General features: G+C 40.4%; 1 protein-coding gene across 1 annotated transcript in view; it reads left to right on the top strand.

Moving 5' to 3' along the window:
* The window catches only part of LOC135231432 (kinesin-like protein KIF6), a 56,870-nt gene that overhangs the window by 4,579 nt on the left and 29,433 nt on the right, over nt 1-22,858 (top strand). Inside the window, exon 3 of the mRNA XM_064285540.1 lies at nt 6,924-6,998. Coding sequence (XP_064141610.1) covers nt 6,924-6,998 — 75 coding nt within the window. The remainder of the gene's footprint in view (nt 1-6,923; nt 6,999-22,858) is intronic.

Raw genomic sequence — 22,858 nt, 5'->3', positions numbered from 1 at the left:
ATGTAAGGTATCTCAAAGTCTTTTTCATAGTGAGTACGTAGTGGAGTGATAATATCTTCCACGTATATCAAGTAAAATAAAATATATTCACCTGTATCTTTCTATTTAATGTGGCTACTAGAAAATTTAAAATTATGTATGCACTCACATTGTATCAGATAGTACTGAGCTGTATGGTTCAGGTGAAAAGCACCAAATGGCAACCTCTGGATTGTTGTTGTGCGCTGTCAGTCGAATACAACTCATAGCAACACTGTCTTAGTCATCTAGTGCTGCTATAACAGAAATACCACAAGTGGATGGCTTTAACAAAGAGAAATTTATTTTCTGACTGTTTAGTAGGTTACAAGTCCAAATTCAGGGCGTCAGCTCCAAGGGAAGGCTTTCTCTCTCTGTTGGCTCTGGAGGAAGGTCCTTGTCCTCAATCACCCCCTGGTCGAGGAGCTTCTCAGGTGCAGGGACCCCATCACCAAAGGATGCTCTCTGCTCCCGGTGCTGCTTTCTTGGTGGTATGAGATCCCCAACTCTCTGCTTGCTTCCCTTTCCTTTTATCTCTTGAGATATAAAAGGTGGTGCAGGCCACACCCCAGGGAAATTCCCTTTACCTTGTATCAGGGAAGTGACCTGAGTAAGGGTGGTGTTAAAATCCCACCCTAATCCTCTCAATATAAAATTAAAATCACAAAATGGAGGACAACCACACAGTACTGGGAATCATGGCCTAACCAAGTTGATACACACATTTTTGGTGGGACATAATTCAATCCATGACAAACCCTATAGGACAGAGTAGAACTGCCCCTTAAGGTTTCCAAAGCTTTAATCTTTACTGAAGTAGACTGCCACATCTTTCTCCCAAGGCATGACTGCTGGGTTTGAACTGCCGACCTTTCGGTTAGCAGCCAAGCACTTAACCACTGCACCACCAGGGCTCTTAAGGGTTGTCATTAGTGCCTTTGATCTGAATACTCTTCTGGTAGTCAGGCCTTGAATTTGGGGATTACGGTTATTTCATATTACCTTTATTCTCCAGTTTTAGATGAAATCATTTCCTTTATTTGCCACTTTAATTTCTGGAGATGTTTGAGTCCAAGTTAAACCTGTTTGACCTCTGGTCCAGACTTCTATGGCAGATTTCTGGGTCCTGCTCAAGGAATCCTAACTGCTCTCTCACATTTCTCTCTAGGCCGTGTGTTACATAGGCCCTGTTTTGAGACTATTCATGCCCCTTTTCCTTTGGATAAAACCATCCCAGATACTTTATGTGATTTTTGTCCCTCTTTTTTTTTTTTTTTAATTACTATTTGCTCTTAGTTTTTTGTCTCATAAAGAATCTTTTTTAGTCTTCACAACTCCACGCTTTGTATGTCTCTTATGTATGCCTCTCTCTCCCCCACTCCCTCCCTTCTTCTGGTCGCACCCCTTTTACAATAAGCACAAACGGGATTGCTAGTACATGGTTGCATAGTAAAGGCAGTCCTCACCTAGCCTTTATGACTCCCCACTGTCTTTCACTATATCCTTTAAGGAGTAGCCTGTAATTAATGTGTGGTGTACTTTTTTTGAAGGGAGCATTCTACCATTGATATAAGCATGCTACATACCTTAGTTGCTGTGACTTCAGGACAGCAGGCTTAGGCCAGTCTTTATAAAGCAACAATTTCTGAAACATTTTATTCAGCAGGGTTCCATCTGATTATTAAGAAACAATTGACCATGTCTCTATCTGTTGGCTTTTTCCGGAGTAGTCTTTGAATTATATAGATATAAACAGAGTTCATCTAAACATACACATATTGAAAAAAACACCATTTGCTTATTTTTAAATCTCGAAATTATTCTTTCTAAATCTCTAAAATAAAAATACTGGTTTTAATGTTTAAAATAAATAAATTAATAAAATACATGTACATATGTTCAGTGATAAATATTTAAGCACCTTAAAGGATGTTTTCCCCTCAAGCAGATTCGTTTAATCAATAAATATTTGCTGCACCCACTGCATGCTCCCTGCCCCCAGGCCGTTTATAAAACCAAAAAACCCATTGCCGTCAAGTCGATTCCGACTCATAGCAACTCTATAGGACAGAATAGAACTGGCCCCATAGAGTTTCCAAGGAGTGCCTGGTGGATTGGAACTGCTGACCTTTTGTTTAGCAGCTGTAGCTCTTAACCACTATGCCACCAGGGTTATAGGGGTCAGGAATACAGCAGGAAACCCAACAAACTCTCTGCTCTTATGGCGCTTACAATTTTAGTGGGAGGAGAAAGACAAGCAGATAAATAAGTAAAAGGTATTGTATGCCAGAAAGTGATAAATGCCACAGAAGAAAATAAGGCAGAGGAGGGGACTAAGGAGTACTGGGATGGAATGAGGGGTAGGAGAGGGGAGGGATAGTTGCAATATTTAAAAAGCAGTCAAGGAAGGTGCTACAGTAAAGGTGCTATTTAAGCAAAGACCTGAAGGAGGTGAGGAAGCCAGCCACTCAGATATCTGAGGAATGAGAAGTCCGGGCAGAGGGAACAGCAAGTGCAAAGTCCATGAGATGGGAAAGTGCTTGGCATGTTCCAGGAATCATGGAGGGATCTGTGTGGCTGGGGCAGAGTAAGCAAAGGGGAGGGGAGAAGAAGATAGAGCAGAGGGTAGCAGGGGACCAGATCTTACAGAGCTTTGTAAGTCATCTTAAGGACTTAGACTTTTTTCCAAAGTATGACAGGGAGGCAATGCGGGGTTTTGAGCTGAGGAGTGAAATAATCTCACTTACACTTTACCAAGGTCACTCTTGGGGATGTGTGGAAAACAGCCTGGAGGAGCGGGCAAGGGAGACCAGTTAGGCTATTTCAGTAACCCAGGCAAGAAATGATGACAGCTTGAAGCAGGATGGTAGCAGTGGAAATATTGAGAAATAGTTGGATTTGGATGTAACGTGAAGGTTAGAGCTGATAGGATTTACTGATGAGTTGGATACAGAGCATAAGAGAAAGAGAAGAGTCAAGATGGTCCAAGAACTGAGCATTTAGAAGGATGGAATTGTTAGTTCTTGGGGTGAGGAAGACTGCAGGGAGAACAGGTTTGGAGAGAGAGGAGATCAGAATATGTTTATCTTCTCCGAGATTAAGTAGATTTTAGAAAAAAGTTATACAACTTCCTAATAAATGAAAAGACCTCTTAAGAATCAAGAAATCTAAGTGATGTCACCAAGCGCGTTATTGATTAGCTTCAGGAACATCGGTAAATTTCTTTGTCTATGTGGGCCTCAGCTTCTTCCTTTGTAAAAGACTAGACTGGATTTAGGAAAATTCCATCTAACTCTGTGATTTTAGTTTTTTGCTTCGGTGGTTTTCAGAAGATTGCTGATCATAATGCCTTTCCAGATTACTATGTAACCACATTGTAGACAATGAAATACCTTGTGACGATGATATTTGATGTGTAATTCGCATTATAGGATTTATTGTAAACATTGATGCTAAAATCTTCATTCCCAGAATGTGTGGGGAAAAGCCAATAAACTGAGGTAATTGCAATTGCTTGTGGTTCTATTGCCTGTTATTTTAAGTAGTGGAAGATGTCATTTTTCCCCAAGGAATTCAATATGCTTTATAGGTATTGTAATAAAATTACATTTTTGCCAAATTTAAACCTTGTTACAAGTGCCTGGTACAAAGTAGGCACTCAGTACAGGTTTGTTAAATGAATAGATCAATTAGTGAATGAAAATCCTGTAATTAATTTTGAATAAAGCACCTTTCAGTATAGATTTTGTGTTTGATTCAGTGCCTTGTTTAAAACTCGGCCATCTCTTCAGTTTAAACCAAACCAAAGCCACTGCTGACGCTGACCCTGTAGGATAGAGTGGAACTGCCACATAGGATATCCAAGGCTATAAATCTTTTTTTTTTCTTTTAATTTTTATTGTGCTTTAAGTGAAAGTGTACAAATCAAGTCAGTCTGTCATACAAAAATTTATACACACCTTGCTGTGTACTCCTGATTGCTCGCCCCCTAATGAGACAGTATACTCATTGCCTCCACTCTCTCTCTTGTAGTCCATTCGGCCAGCTTCTGACCACTCCGTCCTCCCATCTCCCCTCCAGACAGGAGAGATGCCAACATAGTCTCTTGTGTCTATTTGATCCAAGAAGCTTATTCTTCACCAGTATCACTTACTATCCCATTGTCCAGTCCAAAGAGTTGGCTTTGGGAATGGTTCCTGTTTTGAGCTAACAGAAGGTCTGGAGACCTGGACCACCAGGGTCCTTCTAGTCTCAGTCAGACCATTAAGTCTGGTCTTTTTACAAGAATTTGGGGTCTGCATCCCACTGCTCTCCTGCTTTCTCAGAGGTTCTCTGTTGTGTTCCCTGTCAGAGCAGCCATTAGTTGTAGCCGGGCATCATCTAGTTCTTCTGGTCTCAGGATGATGTAGTCTCAGGTTTATGTGGCCCTTTCTGTCTCTTGGGCTCATAATTACCTTGTGTCTTTGGTGTTCTTCATTCTCCTTTGTTCCAGGTGGGTTGAGACCAATTGATGCAACTCATATGGCTACTTGCTGGCGTTAAGAACCCAGACGCCACTCTCCAAAGTGGGATGCAGAATATTACCTTAATAGATTTTATTATGCCAATTGGCTTAGATGTCTTCTGAAACCATGGTCCCCAAACCCCTGCCCCTGCTATGCTGGCCTTTGAAGCATTCAGTTTAATCAGGAGACTTCTTTGGTTTTGTTTTAGTCCAGTAGTGCTGACCTCTCCTGTATTGTGCGTTGTCTTTTCCCTTCACCTAAAATAGTTCTTATGTACTATCCAATTAGTGAAAACCCCTCTCCCTTCCTCCCTCCATCCCCTCTCTCATAACCATCAAAGAATATTTTCTTCTCTGTTTAAACTATTTCTTGAGTTCTCATAATAGTGGTCTTATACAATATTTGTCCTTTTGCAACTAATTTTCACTGAGCATAATGCCTTCCAGATTCCTCCATGTTATGAAATGTTTCACAGATTCATCACTGTTCTTCATCGATGCGTAGTATTCGATTGTATGAATATACCATCTGTGGATGGGCACCTTGGTTGCTTCCATCTTTTTACTATTGTGAACAGTGCTGCAGTGAACATGGGTGTGCATATATCTGTTCATGTAAAGGCTCTTATTCCTCTAAGATATATTCCAAGGAGTGGGCAAGGCTGTAAATCTTTACAGAAGCACATTGCCACATCTTTCTCCCGTGCTGGTGGATTTGAACTGTCAACCTTTCGGTTAGCAGCTGAGCACTTATCCACCAGGGTTCCTCTTTGGTTTACATGGTAGTATATGTAATTCCTATTGTTTAAAAAAGAATGGCTAATTCTAAGAAAGAATGACTAATTGATCTGCTCAGTCATCACCAGCCTGGCAGAGAAGCAAACCAACCGTATCATCATCATCCTCAAAGGCACTGCTAAGAGTCTGTGCAAGGAAATCATTGTGTTCAATGCTCTGAGGAACACGTGGGTAGCCACAGCCCCTGTTAGGTCAGCATCCATATCGAAGGCTCTGATATACCTATAGGGTTTTGAGGAGTGTTCTGGGCACGATGAACACTCAGTAAAAATATTGCTGTCTAAAATGGAATCTTGCCTGCTAAGCGACATAGTATCCGGAGTATTTTAGAATCTCTCTTTGTGTACGCTTTCATTTATTTGCTTCTCCAAAAAGGGGTGAGGGGAGGGCTTGGTCAGTTATAGGGATTTTTTGAGGTTCATGTTGACTAAAGACAATGGATTTCATTCCATTTTATATTTCCAGTCCAGCCCCAGACATCCTTCTGAACTCCTCAGTAGTGGACATAGTCCTGCCTTTCACTCTTATCACTATTTATTTTTCACTTACATAGGCAGCCACATAGATCAAAGGTTCCTAAGTCACTCTGAAAGCTACTTAGGACAAGTGTTTGTCTTAAAGTTTTTACTTTAAAGTTTTCCCCCCTAATTTTTATTTTGAAAATTTTAAAATCTGCAGAGAAGGTGGAAGAACAGCCCAATCAACACTCATATGCCCATTGTGAGAGATTTGTCAGTTGTTAACATTTTGCCTTATTTGCTTTCTGTTTCTCTCTCTCTCTCTCTGCCTGCCTGCCTGCCTTCCTTTCATCATCCTTTCATAAGGGCTACACTGACTATTAGCAGCTTACCACACTGTAAAAGAATAGGTTTTATGTTTCCTATCCTAGATATTCCACTGTGCTGTGATCCTATACTAAGCTAAGTCAGAAGGCCTTGCAAGCAATGAACTTGACACCAAACCACCTCCTCACATCCCTAGCCATTGCCAAGCTGATACATACTTCTCTGTGCAGGGCGTATCTATCTTAATTTACTTTTTGACTTTTTATTAGTGGTCAACAAAACAAAACAAACACAACCATCCTGAGAATTAAGCGACCACTAAATATTAGGATGCAGTACCTAAATAGTGGAAAATAAATCTCAGTGAAAATTTTTAAAAAGTGAGTTCACTAATCATACATTTCACAGTTGCTTTCTTTTCTTTACAGGTCAGACATCAAGTTCTTTGGCTGTTTATATCCTGTTCTTGGGTTTCCATTTCTTACAGTTATCTAGATCTGAATTTGATGCCAATTGTAGACACTGTCCCTCTTGAGAGCTAAAACAACACACAGTTTATCATTTGGTCCAAAGCCACTGCAGCTTTTCAGAGGGCTTTATTGTGCAGATCTTGTCAAAGCAATACTGTTTACCAGCCATTCGCATACAGGAGTACAACAGCGCAGTGTGATTGGGATGACAGGGCAAACATTGTGCTAAGTTAGGTAAGCCCAGTGATGTAAATATGGGGCAATTTACAAAGAAGATAAACAAGATTTATTAATCTGGTAGTGTTTGAAGGCTCAGCTGTGAAATAATTATCATTTTCACATTTGCAGATTTCAAAGAATTTTTGATCAGGCTGCAAAACAAGAGGCCATTTTTGAAAGCATTGCCAAACCTGTGGCTGAAAGGTAGGATTTCCCATATTTTGTTCAGTGGGTTAGTGATTTTCCATCTTGTCTTCAATTCTCAGGTAATCGTGGTGTTGTGCTTCAGTATATCAATTATATGCTCAGGCTGCAGGGCATGTAATGATGGTAGTGTGAATACCTTCTATTCATATACCCCTTTACTGTCTTACAAATGACTCATACCTATGTTATTTAGATCCTGAGCCTCAAAACAAACTAGTGAGATAGAATAGGTATTGTCACTCCCATCTTAAAAGATATGTAAACAGATTGCATGACACTGTTCGGGGTTGTGGGACTATTGGTGGTAGAATCTTAGATGGCTTTTTAAGTGTTAAGACCAGTGCACTTTCCTCAGTACAGTATTTCAGACATGGTTAGATGGTGAAGGATAAGGTAAGCAAGCACTTGGGAGGCTTAATGATGGTTGGCCCAGGGTGACTCTACCGCAGTGTAATAACTAATTACTAACTAGCACTTAGCTTCATAGGTCCCTTTTGTTTCTATATAACCAGATAGTTGCAGGCTGCTGGCTATCAGAACAAAACTCACTTGAGAATATGGAATTAACCTGAATGCCAATTTACTAATATATAATGGCAAAGTGTCCTCAGGAGCAGACACTCAAGCCTTCTGATAAACACACTCTCCTCTTGTAGGGAATCTATATGGGAAAGTACCGCTAATAATACATGGTCCTGGCATCATTTGGATGATTGTAGTGACCTAATAGCCTTCAGATATACCCATCTTCATGATGAAAGAAAAAAAATATGTCTAAAAAAGGAACCCATTTTTCAAGTCCACTAATCAGTATATCCTGCCCTTTGGACATTGCTGAAAATACATTGCCACATTTTGTCTCTCAAACTCTTGTTTTATGAATCTTACTCAAACCAGGTCTTTCTCTTTTAACACAGTTCTCACACTAGATGAAATACAATCAAGTAGGCTTACGCTATGTAGTTATACTCACAATCCAATATACTTACCTCATATTAAATCCAGGTCTCCTTGATTGGACGCCAGACATTTCTAAAATTCCCTTTCCTTTAGTAATCATTTGAGTTATTTCATTTTTCAGGCAGCTGGCCTCATCTGTTTTATTTTGAAACTTCAAGGAGAGAAGCTTCCTTTTTGTTTCATGGATGCCTGGTTTTTCCTTCCATTATTACGTATCTCTCCTGTCTTGATCCTACTTCTTCCTCCAGCTACTGCCATTTTATCTGCTGTTCTTTATAGAAAATTACTTTGAAATGGTTGACTGTATTTACTGCTCCAGTTCCTTTCTTGAACCCTGTTCCTATCAGGTTTAGACCTACCACTCCACTGAAATTGCTTTTGTCAAAGTCAGGTATGGCTTCCATTTGGTAAATCCAATATTGGTCATTTCTCAGTCTTCGTGTTATTTGATTTGTCACCTATTTTGACACAGTTGATTCCTGTGCCCTCCTTGAAACACTTTCTTCACTTGGCTTCTAAGATACCACATCATCCTGGTTTTCTACTTACTTCACTAGCAGCAACTTCTTCTCACTTAATTTACTTGGCTTTAATTGTGTATAGTAACCATTTGTTCTTGCTGTTCCGTTTGCCTGGAATTTTCTTCCCTCAGAAATCTGCAAGGTTGCTTCCTCACACAACCATGAGGTTTTTGCTCACATGTCACCTTCTCAGTAAGGCCTTCCTTTACTACCCTGTTTGAGATTTCACCTGCATCATGCTTCCCTGTTTTATTTTTCTTTAGCATTCATCACCATTAAACATACTATATAGTTTGACTATTAATTAGTTTTTTTCTGTCTTCTCCTCCACTATAACAAAAGCTCCATAAAGGCAGGGGATTTGTTTTGTTCACTGGCTAGGCGAAGACACTCAACTCGATGATGACAAGTGCAGTGTCACTCTAGTCACAAGTTCTTAGCGAAGGATCATTTGGAGCAGAGCATAAACCCATTGCTGTCGAGTTAATTCCAACTCATAGCAACCCTATAGGACAGAGTAGACTTGCCCCATAGGGTTTCCAAGAAGCAGCTGGTGGATTTGAACTGCTGACTTTTTGGTTAGCAGACGAGCTCTTAACCACCATGCCACCAGGGCTCCAGTGGTGTGATCGACAGGAATTTATTACTTACAGAATAAACAGGACAGGGGTGAGTAGAACAGCACACATGGTCATCAGCCTAAAAAAAGAAAAACCAAACCCACTGCCGTTGAGTGGATTCTGACTCATAGTGACCGTATAGGTAGGACAGAGCAGAACTGCCCCAGAGGATTTCTAAGAAGCGAGTGGTAGATTTGAACTCCTGACCTTTTGATTAGCAGCTGAGTTCTTAACCACTGAGCCACCAGGGCTCTCATCAGCAGCCTAGGCTCCTAGAAGTTAGGCTGTCATCCAAGTTAGATCGCATCCAAGCATGTCCCAGTTCATGTCTTGGGAGGAGAACACTTAAGTTCCTCTCTTCCAGGATTAAATACTAATTAGACAGTCATGTCTATGTACCAAATAGCATGTAGAGAGAAAAGGTAGGGAAAGGGGAGCTAAATGGGGGTAATAAAAGGCAAAAAAAAAAAAAAAAGGCCAAACTCATTGCTATCAAGTAGATTCTGACTTATAGTGAACCTATAGGACAGAGTAGAACTGCCCCATAGGGTTTCCAGGACTATAAATCTTTATGGAAATAGAGCGCCACATCCTTCTCCCATGGAGCAGCTGGCGGGTTTGAACCGCTGACCTTTTGGTTAGCAGACAGGCTCTTAACCACTGCACCACCAGGGCTCCTTAATAAAAGGTAAAAGGTGGTAATAAAAGTGGAAGGCTCTCTTCAGGCAATGGATATCATTTATTGTCCCTGTTCAGAGTAGGCTAGATTTACTTTACTGGTGCCAGAGAATAGCCCTTCCTCCTTTTCCGCACTAAGATAGAGTTCTGGGTTTCTTCAAAGGGCAGTTATCTCCCCCTAAAGCACATGCACACTTTATGTCTGTTAGTAGTTATTACATCTATTAGCAACTAGGGAGAGCGTGAGGGGGCATTTATAATACAGCACACCTGTGAATCCAGCAATAAGATGTCAGAAATTAAAGGCAAAACCATTTGAACCCCAGAAGCTCAAGCTGGTCCTAGTGGATCATATTTTTTATCAGTACAACACATTCCTCGTTGTCTTTTCAATGTTTTTCTCCTTTAGTTCCATTTTCCCTGAAATTATTTTTGCTATATATATATATATTTTTTTTTCCCCTGTTAGCCCTATCTGGTTTACCATTCTTCATCTCTTCCTTAAGTTTCCCTGTTATAATTAGTTTTTAAGTATGGGGCTGGTAAATAGAATATTTGGCCTTTTTAGCCAAACTCTGATTCCTTGATCTTTAATTGATGAATTTAAATTGTTCGTATTTATTATGACTACAGTGTGGAGCTGTTCTGCCTATCATATTTTTTCTACTTATCATAGTTTCTCTCTTTTTATTTTCTGCTTTTTCTAAGTTTGTGCTTTTTTGTTTTGCTGTGCTGCTATTCCATTTTCTCAAATTGCATGCTTCTAGTGGTTATGCTTGTAGTTTACATTCAGGTATTTAAGCTTTTTTTTTAAGGTATTTATTTAAGGTATTTTAAGGTATTTAAGGTATTTATTAAAAAATAAATATATATATATTTTATTTAAGCTTATTTATATTTTTCTCAATATCTAAATTTTGTTCATCTGTTTTTCTATCCCCCCTTAACCAATTAAGAACCTTAGCATACTTTTACTTTGCCTCTCCTAATCCTCTCATCATTTCCAGTGTTGCGGTCAACTGAAATTTCATTCTGCATTGTTATTTGTCATTTTTATTATCAGCATTTATTTAACTGTAAGCTATAAAAGATTTCTTTGCCCACCTCTATTTCTTGTACTCATGCACATTTTATAGATTCCTTTTTATTTTTGCTGGTAATTATCCTCTAGGAATTTTTCAGAAAGAGTTCAAGAATGGGGAACCTTTTGAAGCCTTCCCTTTCCCTTCATAGTTAAATGGTAGTTTTACTGGTTATAGAATTCTAGGTTGAAAATTCTTTTCTCCGAACTTTGAAGATATTGCTCCATTGTTTCTTGCATGCAGTGTTGCTGAAAAGATGTCAGTGTCAATCTGATTCTTATTCCTTTCTAAGAAATACTAGTTTTTAGTTTCTAGAAGATTTTAGTTTTTTTAATTCTTGTTTTTATGAAATTTCACATCAACGAATTTAAGTATGGATATTTTTCATGAATTCTTCTTATCTCTCATCAAGCTATTGCAATCAATATTCAAGCTCAGGGGTCATCAGATTGATAATTTATTTGATCATTTAAACAATAATTTTCTTCCCTCTAATATCTCTATTCTTTCTTTCTGGACTTCTGTTAGATGGGCATTGGAACTACCAGTTCTACCCTTCAAACATTTTAACAATCAATTAATGGTTCCCATCTGTTTGTCCTTTGGTCCTGAGTTCTGGAAGACTCTTTCGGCTCAATCTTCCAGCATGGTAATTTACTTTTCAACTGTGTCCATTCTGCTATATGGCCTATCTCTTAAATTTTTTATTTTTACAATTTTATTTTTAATTTTTATGAAATAAAAAACAGGCTATTATTGTTTATGGATGCCATATCCTCTCCTACCCTCTGAAGATAATTATTATATTCTTTTGAAATACATGCATGTTTCCCTTTAGGTGCATATTCTTCTACTGTTGAGTTTGGTGCCTTGCTTTTCTGGTATAGATTTTTCCACACATTTGGTGGTTCTTAGTGGTGGGCTTCTCACTGTCTTTTGAGAGTACCATTTGTTTACCTGAGGATACTGTTTCTGTTCACTGTGGTCCACCCTCATGTTTGTGGGGAAGGGATGGCACATGCTTTGGGCAGGGTGTGCCCTGAGCTTATCTGCTGGGTGTGAGGGTCCTCTGTCCTCCTGGGTGTTGCTGACCACCAAGTCCTCTGTGTGCTGTCACTAATTCAAGCTCCCACTATGCAGAAATGTGTGCTGTGACAGAATAGACAAATGGGACAGATTATTCTTTTCCTTTGTTTCATCTCTAAATTAGAGGGTTATTAAGTAAATTAACTCACTAAATTAAGAGTGCAGGGGGAAAATCACTATTTTCATTGACTTGAAATATGTCATATACACTGTGTTCACACTTTATGCAATTAAATTGTATGACTTTGGGTGGTAGGACATAAAATATTTTACTAAAGTCACAGTGAAGTAATGTACATAATTTGAAAGACCTCATTAATGAAAACTGTTATAGTTAACCACTGCTGCTGTAAGAGAAATACCACAAGTGGATGGTTTTAACAAAGAGAAATTTATTCTCTCACAGTCTAGTAGGATAGAAGTCCAAATTCAGGGTGCCAGCTCCAGGGGAAGGCTTTTTCTCTCTTTCAGCTCTGGGGGGAAGAGCCTTATAATCAATCTTCCCTTGGTCTAGGAGCTTCTCTGTGCAGGAACCTCGTGTCCAAAGGATGCACCCTACTCCCAGCGCTGCATTCTTGGTTGTATGAGGTCCCCATGTCTCTCTGCTCGCTTCTCTTTTACATCTCAAAAGAGATTGGCTGAAAACACAATCTCATCTTGTAGATTGAGTCCTGTCTCATTAACATAACAGTGACTAGTCTTGCCTCATTAATATCATAGAGATGGGATTTACAGCACATTGGAAAATCACATCACATGACAAAATGGTAGATAATCACACAATACTGGGAATCATGGTCTAGCCAAATTGACAGCTATTTTGGGGGGACACAGTTTAATCCATGACATTCCACCCTTTGGCCCCCCCAAATTCATGTCCTTGCCACCTGTAAAACACAGTCACCCCCTCATGTCAGAGCAAAAGTCTTAATTCAACTCCAAGTCCAAAATGTGAAAATTCCTCTTCATCTGTGAAATCTAGAATACAAGTTATCTGCTTCCAAAGTACAGTAGTGGAACAGGCACAAGCTAGGCATTTCCATTAGAATTGAGAGAGATTGGAGGGAAAGAAGGGATAAAAAGAACCAAGCAAGTCAGCAGAACACATTACATTAGCCCTCAAGGCTTGAAAATAATCCTCTGTACTCTGAGATCATTTACACAATGGCCCTGCCCTTCAGACTCTAGGTATTGGCTATACTCTTCAGATTCTGAGTGGAGGCTGCTCTACCCTGGGCTTCAGCTCTGCTTTCTAGGCCTATTGGAATGGCAACTTCTTGGGCTGCCCCATTCTCCTAGTCCATCTGAGTGAAGACTCCAGAAGTAGTGGCCATACCCTTTGAGACTGAGGCAGTTCTGCTTCCTCTGTTCCTTGTCTCTTCAGCTTCTGCTTCCAGGTTCCTTGGCCTCTCGGCCCCTTGGACCTCACTGTCCACATCTGCCCTGCTGGGGCACGTGTTCCAAAGCTCTGGAACTCTACCAGTAAATCACATTTCTTTCCAAAATCCATAATTCAGAAATTTTGGTAATTTAAGCTTATCTTTTCCTACTTTGTCCAAATCAGTGATATTATGCTGTATGCCTGTCCAAAAGAGTGGTGAGAAGTTTTAAAGCTTTAACAGATTTTGTGTCACGGGAAATTAAGTAAAGAAATCTTTGCAGTTATCTATTATTTAGTACATCTCTACTAGGAAGTACTTCATCATGCTGCCTCTTTTAAACTTTTTTTTTTTTCCTCAGAATATATCCTATGTTTATTAATGACATGTACAAACTACATTTTATCACATTAATTTTGTTCACTGAAGTTTGGACCACAAACGTGTGTGGTATTGCAGTATGTAAGACAGTGTAGTTTTATTTGCTATTTTACCTGGCATTACACCTGTCAAGCTGGAGTATCTGGATTTCTGAAATACGTGATGGTTTACCAGGGAGGACCTGAAGCCACGAGTTAAACATGATACATCATCCTGGAGTGTCAATTTTACTTGAAGATTAGGGAGAAGCCTTTGAAGTCTTTAGATTTTTATGAGGGTTTGCCACATGTATCTGGAAGTCTGGCAGAATCTCAGTTTTCCAGTACAGCCAATCTAATATCTTACATAAAAACTTGGCATGTGGGATGTTTACGTGAAGTGAGTGATTTTGGAAAAATTTGGAAATTTGGTGTTTTGGCGGAACATGGTAGTTTCACTAGTGTGGTTGCATCAAAGTGAATAGGATGCACACTGCAATGAGCACTAGTTATGCCGATGGCACAGGCCCTAGTAGCCAAAGTACATGCACAGCAACAAGGCCAACCAGCATGGTTTTTGAAGAGCTGATTAGTCACCTTGTGAACCATTATTATAATTTCACTAGTGATGAACAGGGGCCCTGGTGGCACAGTGGTTAAGAGCTTGGCTGCTAACCAACAGGTTAGTAGTTCAAATCCACCAGCTGCTCCTTGGAAACCCTATGGGGAAGTTCTACTCTGTCCTATAGGGCCACTATGAGTTGGAATATCAAGTGCAGCCTTTCAGTTTATACAAAGGAGACACATTGCCATTGAGTCAATTCTGACTCACAAAGGAAAGGTGAAGGGAAAAAGAAAACCCCTAGGGCTACAACCTCAGATTTGGAAGATGTGTTAGAATACCTGGGTACATGCGGTCTGTTTGGGTGGGAGGCCAGGACTTAGAGGGGATTTTTCCCCTGGAAGGGGCAGTACCATATTTTCTGTGGGGCCAGGGCCAGGGCCTACCAGGCCTGGGGTCTCTGAGTGTCAAGAACTACCTGGGCCTTGAGCAGCAAAAAGTGGAGCAGCCATGAGGTTTTCACCTCTGTCTCTTTAGGAAACAAGCACTACTGAAGATTCTGTGGGTTGTATAACTCACCCAGTCCTACCTGCCCAAGCAGAGTAGAAATCCTGCAACTTCAAGATAATGAAGCCAGGATAGGGGAGAAGGAAGGCCACAAAAAGTTATTTTAAAAAAATGTTAGTCAGTTGTTCACCTCTTTGTGCTCATGCTTCTACTTTGTCTGGGTCAAAAATTTTGGCTTCTAGTGAAATTAAGGTTGGCAGTTCAAATCCACCAGGCTCTCCTTGGAACCTCTATGGAACAGTTCTACTCTGTCCTGTAGGGTTGCTATGTGTCAGAATCGACTCGATGGCAATGGGTTTGGTTTTGTTTTGTTTAGTGAAATAGTGTAATTCTGGCCTTAGCCCTGCAACAACTGACTATGTGACTCTGGGTCAGATACATCACTTCTGAATCAGTTATTCCAACTGAAAATGATACCAAGTTGGCAAGGTTGTTTTGAGGATGAAATAAAATAATGCATATGAATGTACTCTATTAAATGCCCTATTCAATGTAAAAACAAAACAAAACAAAAAATTGTCATCAAGTTGATTCTGACTCATAGCGGCCCTATAGGACAGAGTAGAACTGCCCCATGTGGTTTCCAAGGAGTGCCTGGTGGGTTTGAACTGCCAGCCTTTTGATTAGCAGCCGTAGCTCCTAACCACTATGCCAGCAGGGTTTGCATTCAGGGTAAAGGATGAGAAATTAGAAATCTTTATTGTCTTTGCCACTTTAGAACTATGCCCAGGGACTTCTGGTTCCAGACCAAGATGGAGTAGATGTACTTCTCATTAAGTACAACTAAAACCCTGGACATTATACATAAAACAAACATAGACTCTGAAAGGTGGAGAGAAGAAGGTAGACCAGGTAGGGACCTTGGGACCTGAGGAATGACCCAGTGGTGAGTTCCCAGGGTTTTCTTTTGCCTCTTATATTCCAGATTGGTTACTTGAGAAACTGACAACCCAGAAACACCAGTGGATCAGACAAAAGCAATAAGAAAAGACTGTTCTCTCCAGCCAAAGGACCAGAAAAAGGGCAGCCTAGCAAGATAGAAAACTTTTAGATACTAACTGTCCTACTCCATCCAAACACCATGGAAAAAACTCACAGGTCCTCCACCACCCTTGTCAACAAAGGCCTGGCTGTAGTGAGGCACCCTGTTTCTCACCACGAGAGTGATAGCAGAGAAGAGTGAGTGGGGAACTGGGATTTTAATTGCCACTTACAGCCGCCTGCCTCACCAAGTGTCAGTGGGGATCCTGGACTTCCCCCACCACCCAGTAGTAACAAGATGTCCTTCGTCCTTCCAGGTGGAGTCAGAGGAGATTGAATAGGAAGCTGGAAGGTTCACCACTCTCCATCCCTAACAAGATCTTCCTTATTCAGCCCTGGTTTCAGTGGAGGATTAATAACAGGCTGTCCTCCCTCTCCCTGCCAGGGAGATGTCAGTGGAGGCCAAGAGGAGAGCCTGAAATTTCACCTGTACCCGGTAGCAATGAGGTCTCTCCATGGGTGTCATGGGAGGCCAAGTGGGGAACCTGGGCTTTCACCCTGTACACCCCCCCCCCAAATCTGGCAATAGTGATATACTGCCTCATTTCCCCGACTGGCCTGGTATCAGAGGAGGCCTGCTAGAACACAAAATTTAAATAAGATCTTCAGTCTCATAACATAATCCCTAAAATATCCGGGATACAATTGAAAATCATGCATTATACCAACAACCAGGAAAATCTCAGTTGGCATTAGAAGAGACAATCGGTTAATGCCAAAACCTAGATAACACAGATGTTGGAATTATCTGACAAGAATTTTAAAGCAGTTATCATAAAAATGCTTTTTTTAATCATAAAAATGCTTCAACAATTATAAACATTCTTAAAACAAGTGAAAAGGTATAAAGTTTCAACGTAGAAAAAGACGATATAAAGAAGCACAAAATGGAAATTGTAGAAATGAATAGTATAATAACCAATTAAAAAATGTGATGGATGGGCTCAACAGCAGAATGGGGAGAAGAGAGGAAGGAATTAGTGGACTCAAAGATTTAACAATAGAAATTACCTAATCTGAAGAAGAAAGAGAAAGTAGACTGGGAGGAATAGAACCTCAGGGATCTGTGGGACTATAATAAAACATTTATGTCATCAGAGTCCCAGACGGAGAGGAGAAAGAGGTTGGGGTGAAAAATATTCCGAGAAATAATAGCTAAAAATTTCCCAAATTTGGCAAAAGAAATAAACCTACAGATTCAAGAAGCTAAGCAAATCCCAAACAGAATAAACTAAAAGAAGTCCATGCCAAGGCGCGTCATAATCAAACTTCGGTAAAGACGAAGGAACAAAAAATTCTTGAAAGTAGAGAAAGAAAAAACAACATCCTGCCTATACTAAAAAAACCAAACCAAATCCACTGCCATCGAGTTGATTCCGACTCATAGCGACCCTATAGGACATAGTAGAACTGCCCCATAGAGTTTCCCAGGAGCGCCTGGTGGATTTGAACTTCCAACTTCTTGGTTAGTAGCCGTAGCTCTTTACCACTACACCACCAGGGCTTCCATCCTGCCTATAGGGAGAAACAATTTGAATGACAGTAGATTCTCATCAGAAACCACAGAGGCTGGAGGAAAGTAAAAGAGCATTTTTCAAGCGCTGAAAGAAAACTGTCAACCCAGAATTCTGCATCCGGTGTAATTATCCTTCAGGAATGAAGGGGAAAGGAAGGCATTTTCAGATGAAGAAAAACTAGGAGAAATCTGTCACCAACAGGCTTACCCTAAAAGATTGGCTAAAGGAAGTTCTTGAAAAGAATGGAAATGAAAAAACAAGGAATCGGAACATTACAAAGGAAGAAAGAACAACAGCATAAAAATACAGATTGATACAATAGACTTTCCTTCTCTTCCTAAGTTTTCTAAATTGTTTGATGGTTGAAGCAAAAAATTAACATTGTCTTACATGAATCTCAGTGTATATAGAGGAAATGTTTAAGACAATTATAAACAGGGCAGGGTAAAAGGACTTAGAGGGAGGTAAGTTTTCTGTACTTCACTCAAACGGGTAAAATGTCGGCAGCAGCAGATCTCTGTGGTAACGGAATAGTTTTGTATCTTGATTGTAGTGATGGTTACAGGAATCTGTACATGTCATAAAATGGCACAGAATTACATGCACACGTTGTACTAATGTCAACTCAACTGGTTTTGATAATGTGCTATAGTTATGCAAGATGTGACCATTAGGGGGAACTGGTAAAACCCTGGTGGCGTAGCGGTTAAGTCCTACGGCTGCTAACCGAAGGGTCAGCAGTTCAAATCCTCCAGGCACTCCTTGGAAACTCTATGGGGCAGTTCTACTCTGCCCTGTAGAGTTGCTATGAGTCGGAATCGTCCAGATGGCAGCGGGTTTGGTTTTGGTTTTGATTTTGGTTTTGGGGGTAAAGGATACACAGGAACTCTGTGAACTCTCTTTGCAACTTCCTGCAAATTTATAATTATTTTAAAAGAAAAAGTTAAAAGTATTTCCAGAAACGATCATTTTAGTGCCATTTGTTCTGTGACATTCTTCTCTTTAGGAAGGTAGGTAATCTAGATTATTAGGCTTGAACTTCTACCACGTGGGACTCAATAAGGCTAATCCCATTTGATATTCACAAAAACGTGCCTGACAGCAAACATTTTTTCCTCCCTAAATTGGCTTTCAGGAAGAAAACACTGGTTACCATCAAATTATTAAAAAAAAAAAAAGACTCCCACAGATCAGCTCAATTTCTGGCCACAATTACACTTGACCAGACGTTTTGTTTATAAACGTGTCTGTGCTTAGCCCCACTTCCTGCTACACTGAATTTCCTGAAAGCCTTACATTTCTGGCTTTTGTGATTTTACTATTATTGTTAAATTTAACTTTTAAGTGTAATACTTTTTAAATTATATTTTCAACTAAGAGAATGATTTCGACGGTAACAACAGGAACCCTAACATCTCAGCTTAAAAAAAAGAAAGTCTACAAGATGATGGCCTTGAGGTGCTCCATCAAGATCTTAACAAGGAAGGGGATAATATTGTCACTGTTGTCACTCCACTAGTGAACCTGGAGAAGGCAAGAGCAGTCGAACTAACAAGCGTAGATTGTACTAAGGATGCACATTTTATTGTTGTAGGTAAACAAATGAGTCTAAAGCTTGATGTCACCTCTTAAGAATAATTGACCAAGTAATTGCACGATAGTGTCATGTTTAGGATTATAACTATGAGGCAAAGCTATTTATAATCCACATGATAAAATGACCTACAAAAGAAAAAAAAAGCTTGAGAGTTGTATGGAGAGATTTGATTGTGGGGACTTTGAGTTCTCTGACACGTGATGAAAATGACAGAATCAGTGGTAAAATAAAATGCATTGCTTGAATTAAAACAGGTTCCCCTGGAACCCTGAGACAGTGAAAAGGACTGACCAGTGGATCAGAGATGCTTTCACACAATCCATGTGACTCCTTAGCAAGAAGATACTTGTCTTAGGCAGGCCCTGAAACTAGAATTCGAGTGAAAGTAGTTTGTTGGAGAGGTGAGCCCAGAATGTACCTGTAGGGGAGTAGGGAAGTGAGATAGGGAAGGAAGGGAAGACATTTTTAGGTACATTAAAGAACAGGTTGCCACTGTGGGCAACTGGGACTTGGTCCTAATGGTATCGATGTCCTCTGGGAAACTGAGAGGAACGTGCCTCAGAGTTGTCCCACCCAAGGGGCAGAGAAGCTGGGGTATTTAACCACCCCAGTCCATCCCTGAAAGGGTCCCTAAGTGACACAAATGGTTAAGTACTGGATTACTAACTGTAAAGTTTGGCAGTTCGAACTCAACCCTCAACCAAAGTGCTCTGGAAGAAAGGCCTGGCAGTCTGTTTCCAAATAGTCATGGCTTTGAAAACCCTATGGAGCAATTCTACTCTGTGCACATGGGATTGCCATGAGTTGGAATCCACTCAGTGGTAACTGGTTTGGTCCACCATTAGGTTAAAAAAAAAAAGAGGATTGCTCAAATGCTCAAACTGATATAGTTAACTTCTTGGCGTCAATCTTGTGCATCAATCAAATGAGCTCCTTTAGGCTGGAAACAACAGATGCTGTCTATAAGAAGCCATCAGCATAACGGGAACAGGAAGTCCTGAGCAGATAGGGGCAGGGCACTGACTGCTTCAACTACAATACACCCACATTTCCCCAGTTGTAGCCCGAAAACTTCCGGGCTTCTCTCCTTAGCAATTACCTTGATAACAAAGGAGCTTAAGACATAATCCAAAAGAAAAACAAAAACTGATGTCACTTGTATCTACATCTGTATGTGAGACTGAAATTTCAAAACATCATGCTACCAGGATGGAAAAGAGAAATTCTCTGCACGTTGAGTGTGGGTGAGAGCTTGCCTCATTTCTTCCCAATATATTGAAATTCACATTCTCAGTAGTATCATTTTGCCCATTAATCCTTGAAGATAATAGGAAACTCTTCCCATTTGTAAATAATCTAAAACTTTACGAAAAAATTTTATTGCTATTCCTCAAGCACACCAAGCACGTTCCTAACCCAGGGCCTTTGTACTTGCTGTTCCCTCTACTTGGAACCCTGGTCTCCCAGGTGTGTTCCCTGAGGTCGTTCAGGCCTCTGCTCAGATATCTCCTTCTCAAGGAGACTTTCCCTGGCCACCCTACATAAAATAACAGCCCCTCGCCCCACACTCACCCCTTACCATGCTCTGTTTTTCTTCATAGCATGTACTATGAGTTAACATAGTATACACAGTATTTACTTGCTAAATTGTTTATTGCCTATCTTTGTCCTTTAAAATGTAAATGTTGTGAAGACAAGGGGGACTCTTTGTTCACTGCTGTATCCCTCGCTCCTCGAAGAATGTCAGGCATATACTAGATACTTAATGAGTATTTGTTGAGTGAGAGAATTAGCAGGTGGCGATTTTCCTTTAGGAGCTATCATCCTTTTCTTTCTCGATAAATGCACAGTTATGGGCTTTATTTCTTGTAAAAGGACTTTTTAGTTTTGATTCCTTTCTGAAGTTTTTTTTTTTTTTTGGCAGAGGCCTTTCCCAGTAAATCTAAACTAACAGTAAACAGAGAGCTGCTCCTTTGTCTAGGCCAGCGATTCTCACAGTGGGGTCCCTGGACCAGTAGCATCAGTAGCATCTGGGAGCCTGTTAGAAATGCACATTCTTGGACCCCACCCACACCTACTGAATCAGAAACTCTGCTGATAGAGACTAGCCATCTGTGGATTTTTTTTTTTTTTTTTAGTTTTTATTGCGTTAAGTATATAACAAAACATTTTTTTTGACATGCACAGTTCATTGAAGTTAATTATGTTCAACATGTTGTTCAACTATCACCTTTATCCATGCCCACATTTTTCCGTCACCAATAGATGCTCAATGCCCTCTAAGCCTTGTGTCTTCCCTTCCCCTTTCCTCCCATCCTCCGCACCACTAAAAGCTAAAGATTTTACTATTTTATAAAAGTTCTATGCCCTTTTCCTTCTTTCCTGTCTTTTAAATGATCTTTCTTTCACTTCATGTATGATACGTCCTTGGTATCTTCCCACTCTTCTGGTCTTTAGTCATTAGTGTTCAGTGCGCCAAATCTATTTTGAGATGGTGTCAGTTCAGGCAGGGTGTATCCAGGGTTGTACTTCGTCCCTTGTGGATTTGCTGTGGTTTTCTTCAGCATTAACCCAAACTTGCACATGTGCAATCCGTCTGTTCTGCCGCTGGCCCCTGGCCTTGTCCTAACTGATGACATTAAGCATTTCCATCAAATCTTTTCAACTGGGTAGGTGATTTGATCCCTATACAGTCCATCTGGTGATGTCCACATGTATAGTCGTTGAGTATGTTGTAGGAAAAAAAAGTATTTCCAATGAATAAGTTGTTGGTCTTGCAAAATTCTATCATGTGATCTCCAGCTTCATTTCTGTCATCAAAGCCAAATTTTCCAGCTACTAATTTTACTTCTTTTTCTCCAACTTTCAGGTTCCAGTCACCAGTAATTATCAATGCATCTTTCTTGCACATTTGGTCAATTTCTGGCTGCACCAGTTTGTAGAAATCTTCAATTTCTTCCTCTTTGGCATTAGTGGTTGGTGCATAGATTTGAATAGTAGTCGTATTAATTGGTTTTGCATGTAGGCATATGGATATTAACCTATCACTAACAGCTTTGTACTTCAGGATAGATCTTGAAATGTTCTTTTTGGTAATAAATGCAACACCTTTGCTCTTCAATGGGCTGTACCCAGAACAATAGACTATATGATTGCCAGATTCAGAATAGCCAATACCGGCCCATTCCGGCTTATAATGCCTAGGATATAGACGTCGATGCAGCCCATTTCATTTTTGACCACTTCCAATTTTTCTCCGTTCAGACTTTGTGCATTCCATGTTCCAGTTGGAAACCCTGGTGGTGTAGTGGTTACGAGCTATGACTGCTAACCAAAAGGTCGGCAGTTCATATTCACCAGGCACCCCTTGGTGACCCTATGTTGCAGTTCTACTCTGTCCTATATGGTTGCTATGAGTTGGAACTGATTCCACGGCAACGGGTTTGGTTTTTTTTTTGGTTGTTCTGATTACCAATGGATATCCTGGAGACATTACTCCATCCACATCATTAAGGTCACTCTAATTTTATAAGGCTCTTCCCCAGTTCTATTTTGAGTGCCCTCCAACCAAGGGGGCTTATCACCCAGCACAGCATTGTTGATGATACCATATCTGTTTCTTGCACTGAACCCTTTTACTGTTCCTAAAACCTCCGTTGCAATAACCTTTTTGTCCCCGCCTGCAGGTGCCATGGATGTGAGGCTTCCCAGGCCACTGCTGCTGCCTGAGGTGCGGGGATTGGTGTCACCAGTGCTGAGGGCAGGGGCAGTGGCAGGAAACTGCTGGGTCAAGTCCGTGCTGCTCATGGTTGTGGTGATGTAACTGGGGCTAGCTGCAGCAGCTGTGGCTCCTCCAGGGGTGTAATGGTAGCTAAGCCAGCGGCAGTG

This window comes from Loxodonta africana, chromosome 1, assembly GCF_030014295.1.
Source record: "Loxodonta africana isolate mLoxAfr1 chromosome 1, mLoxAfr1.hap2, whole genome shotgun sequence".
In the NCBI taxonomy this organism is placed as follows: domain Eukaryota; kingdom Metazoa; phylum Chordata; class Mammalia; order Proboscidea; family Elephantidae; genus Loxodonta; species Loxodonta africana.
Note: the sequence above shows the minus strand (reverse complement) of the source record. Positions and strands in the feature narration are given on the sequence as shown.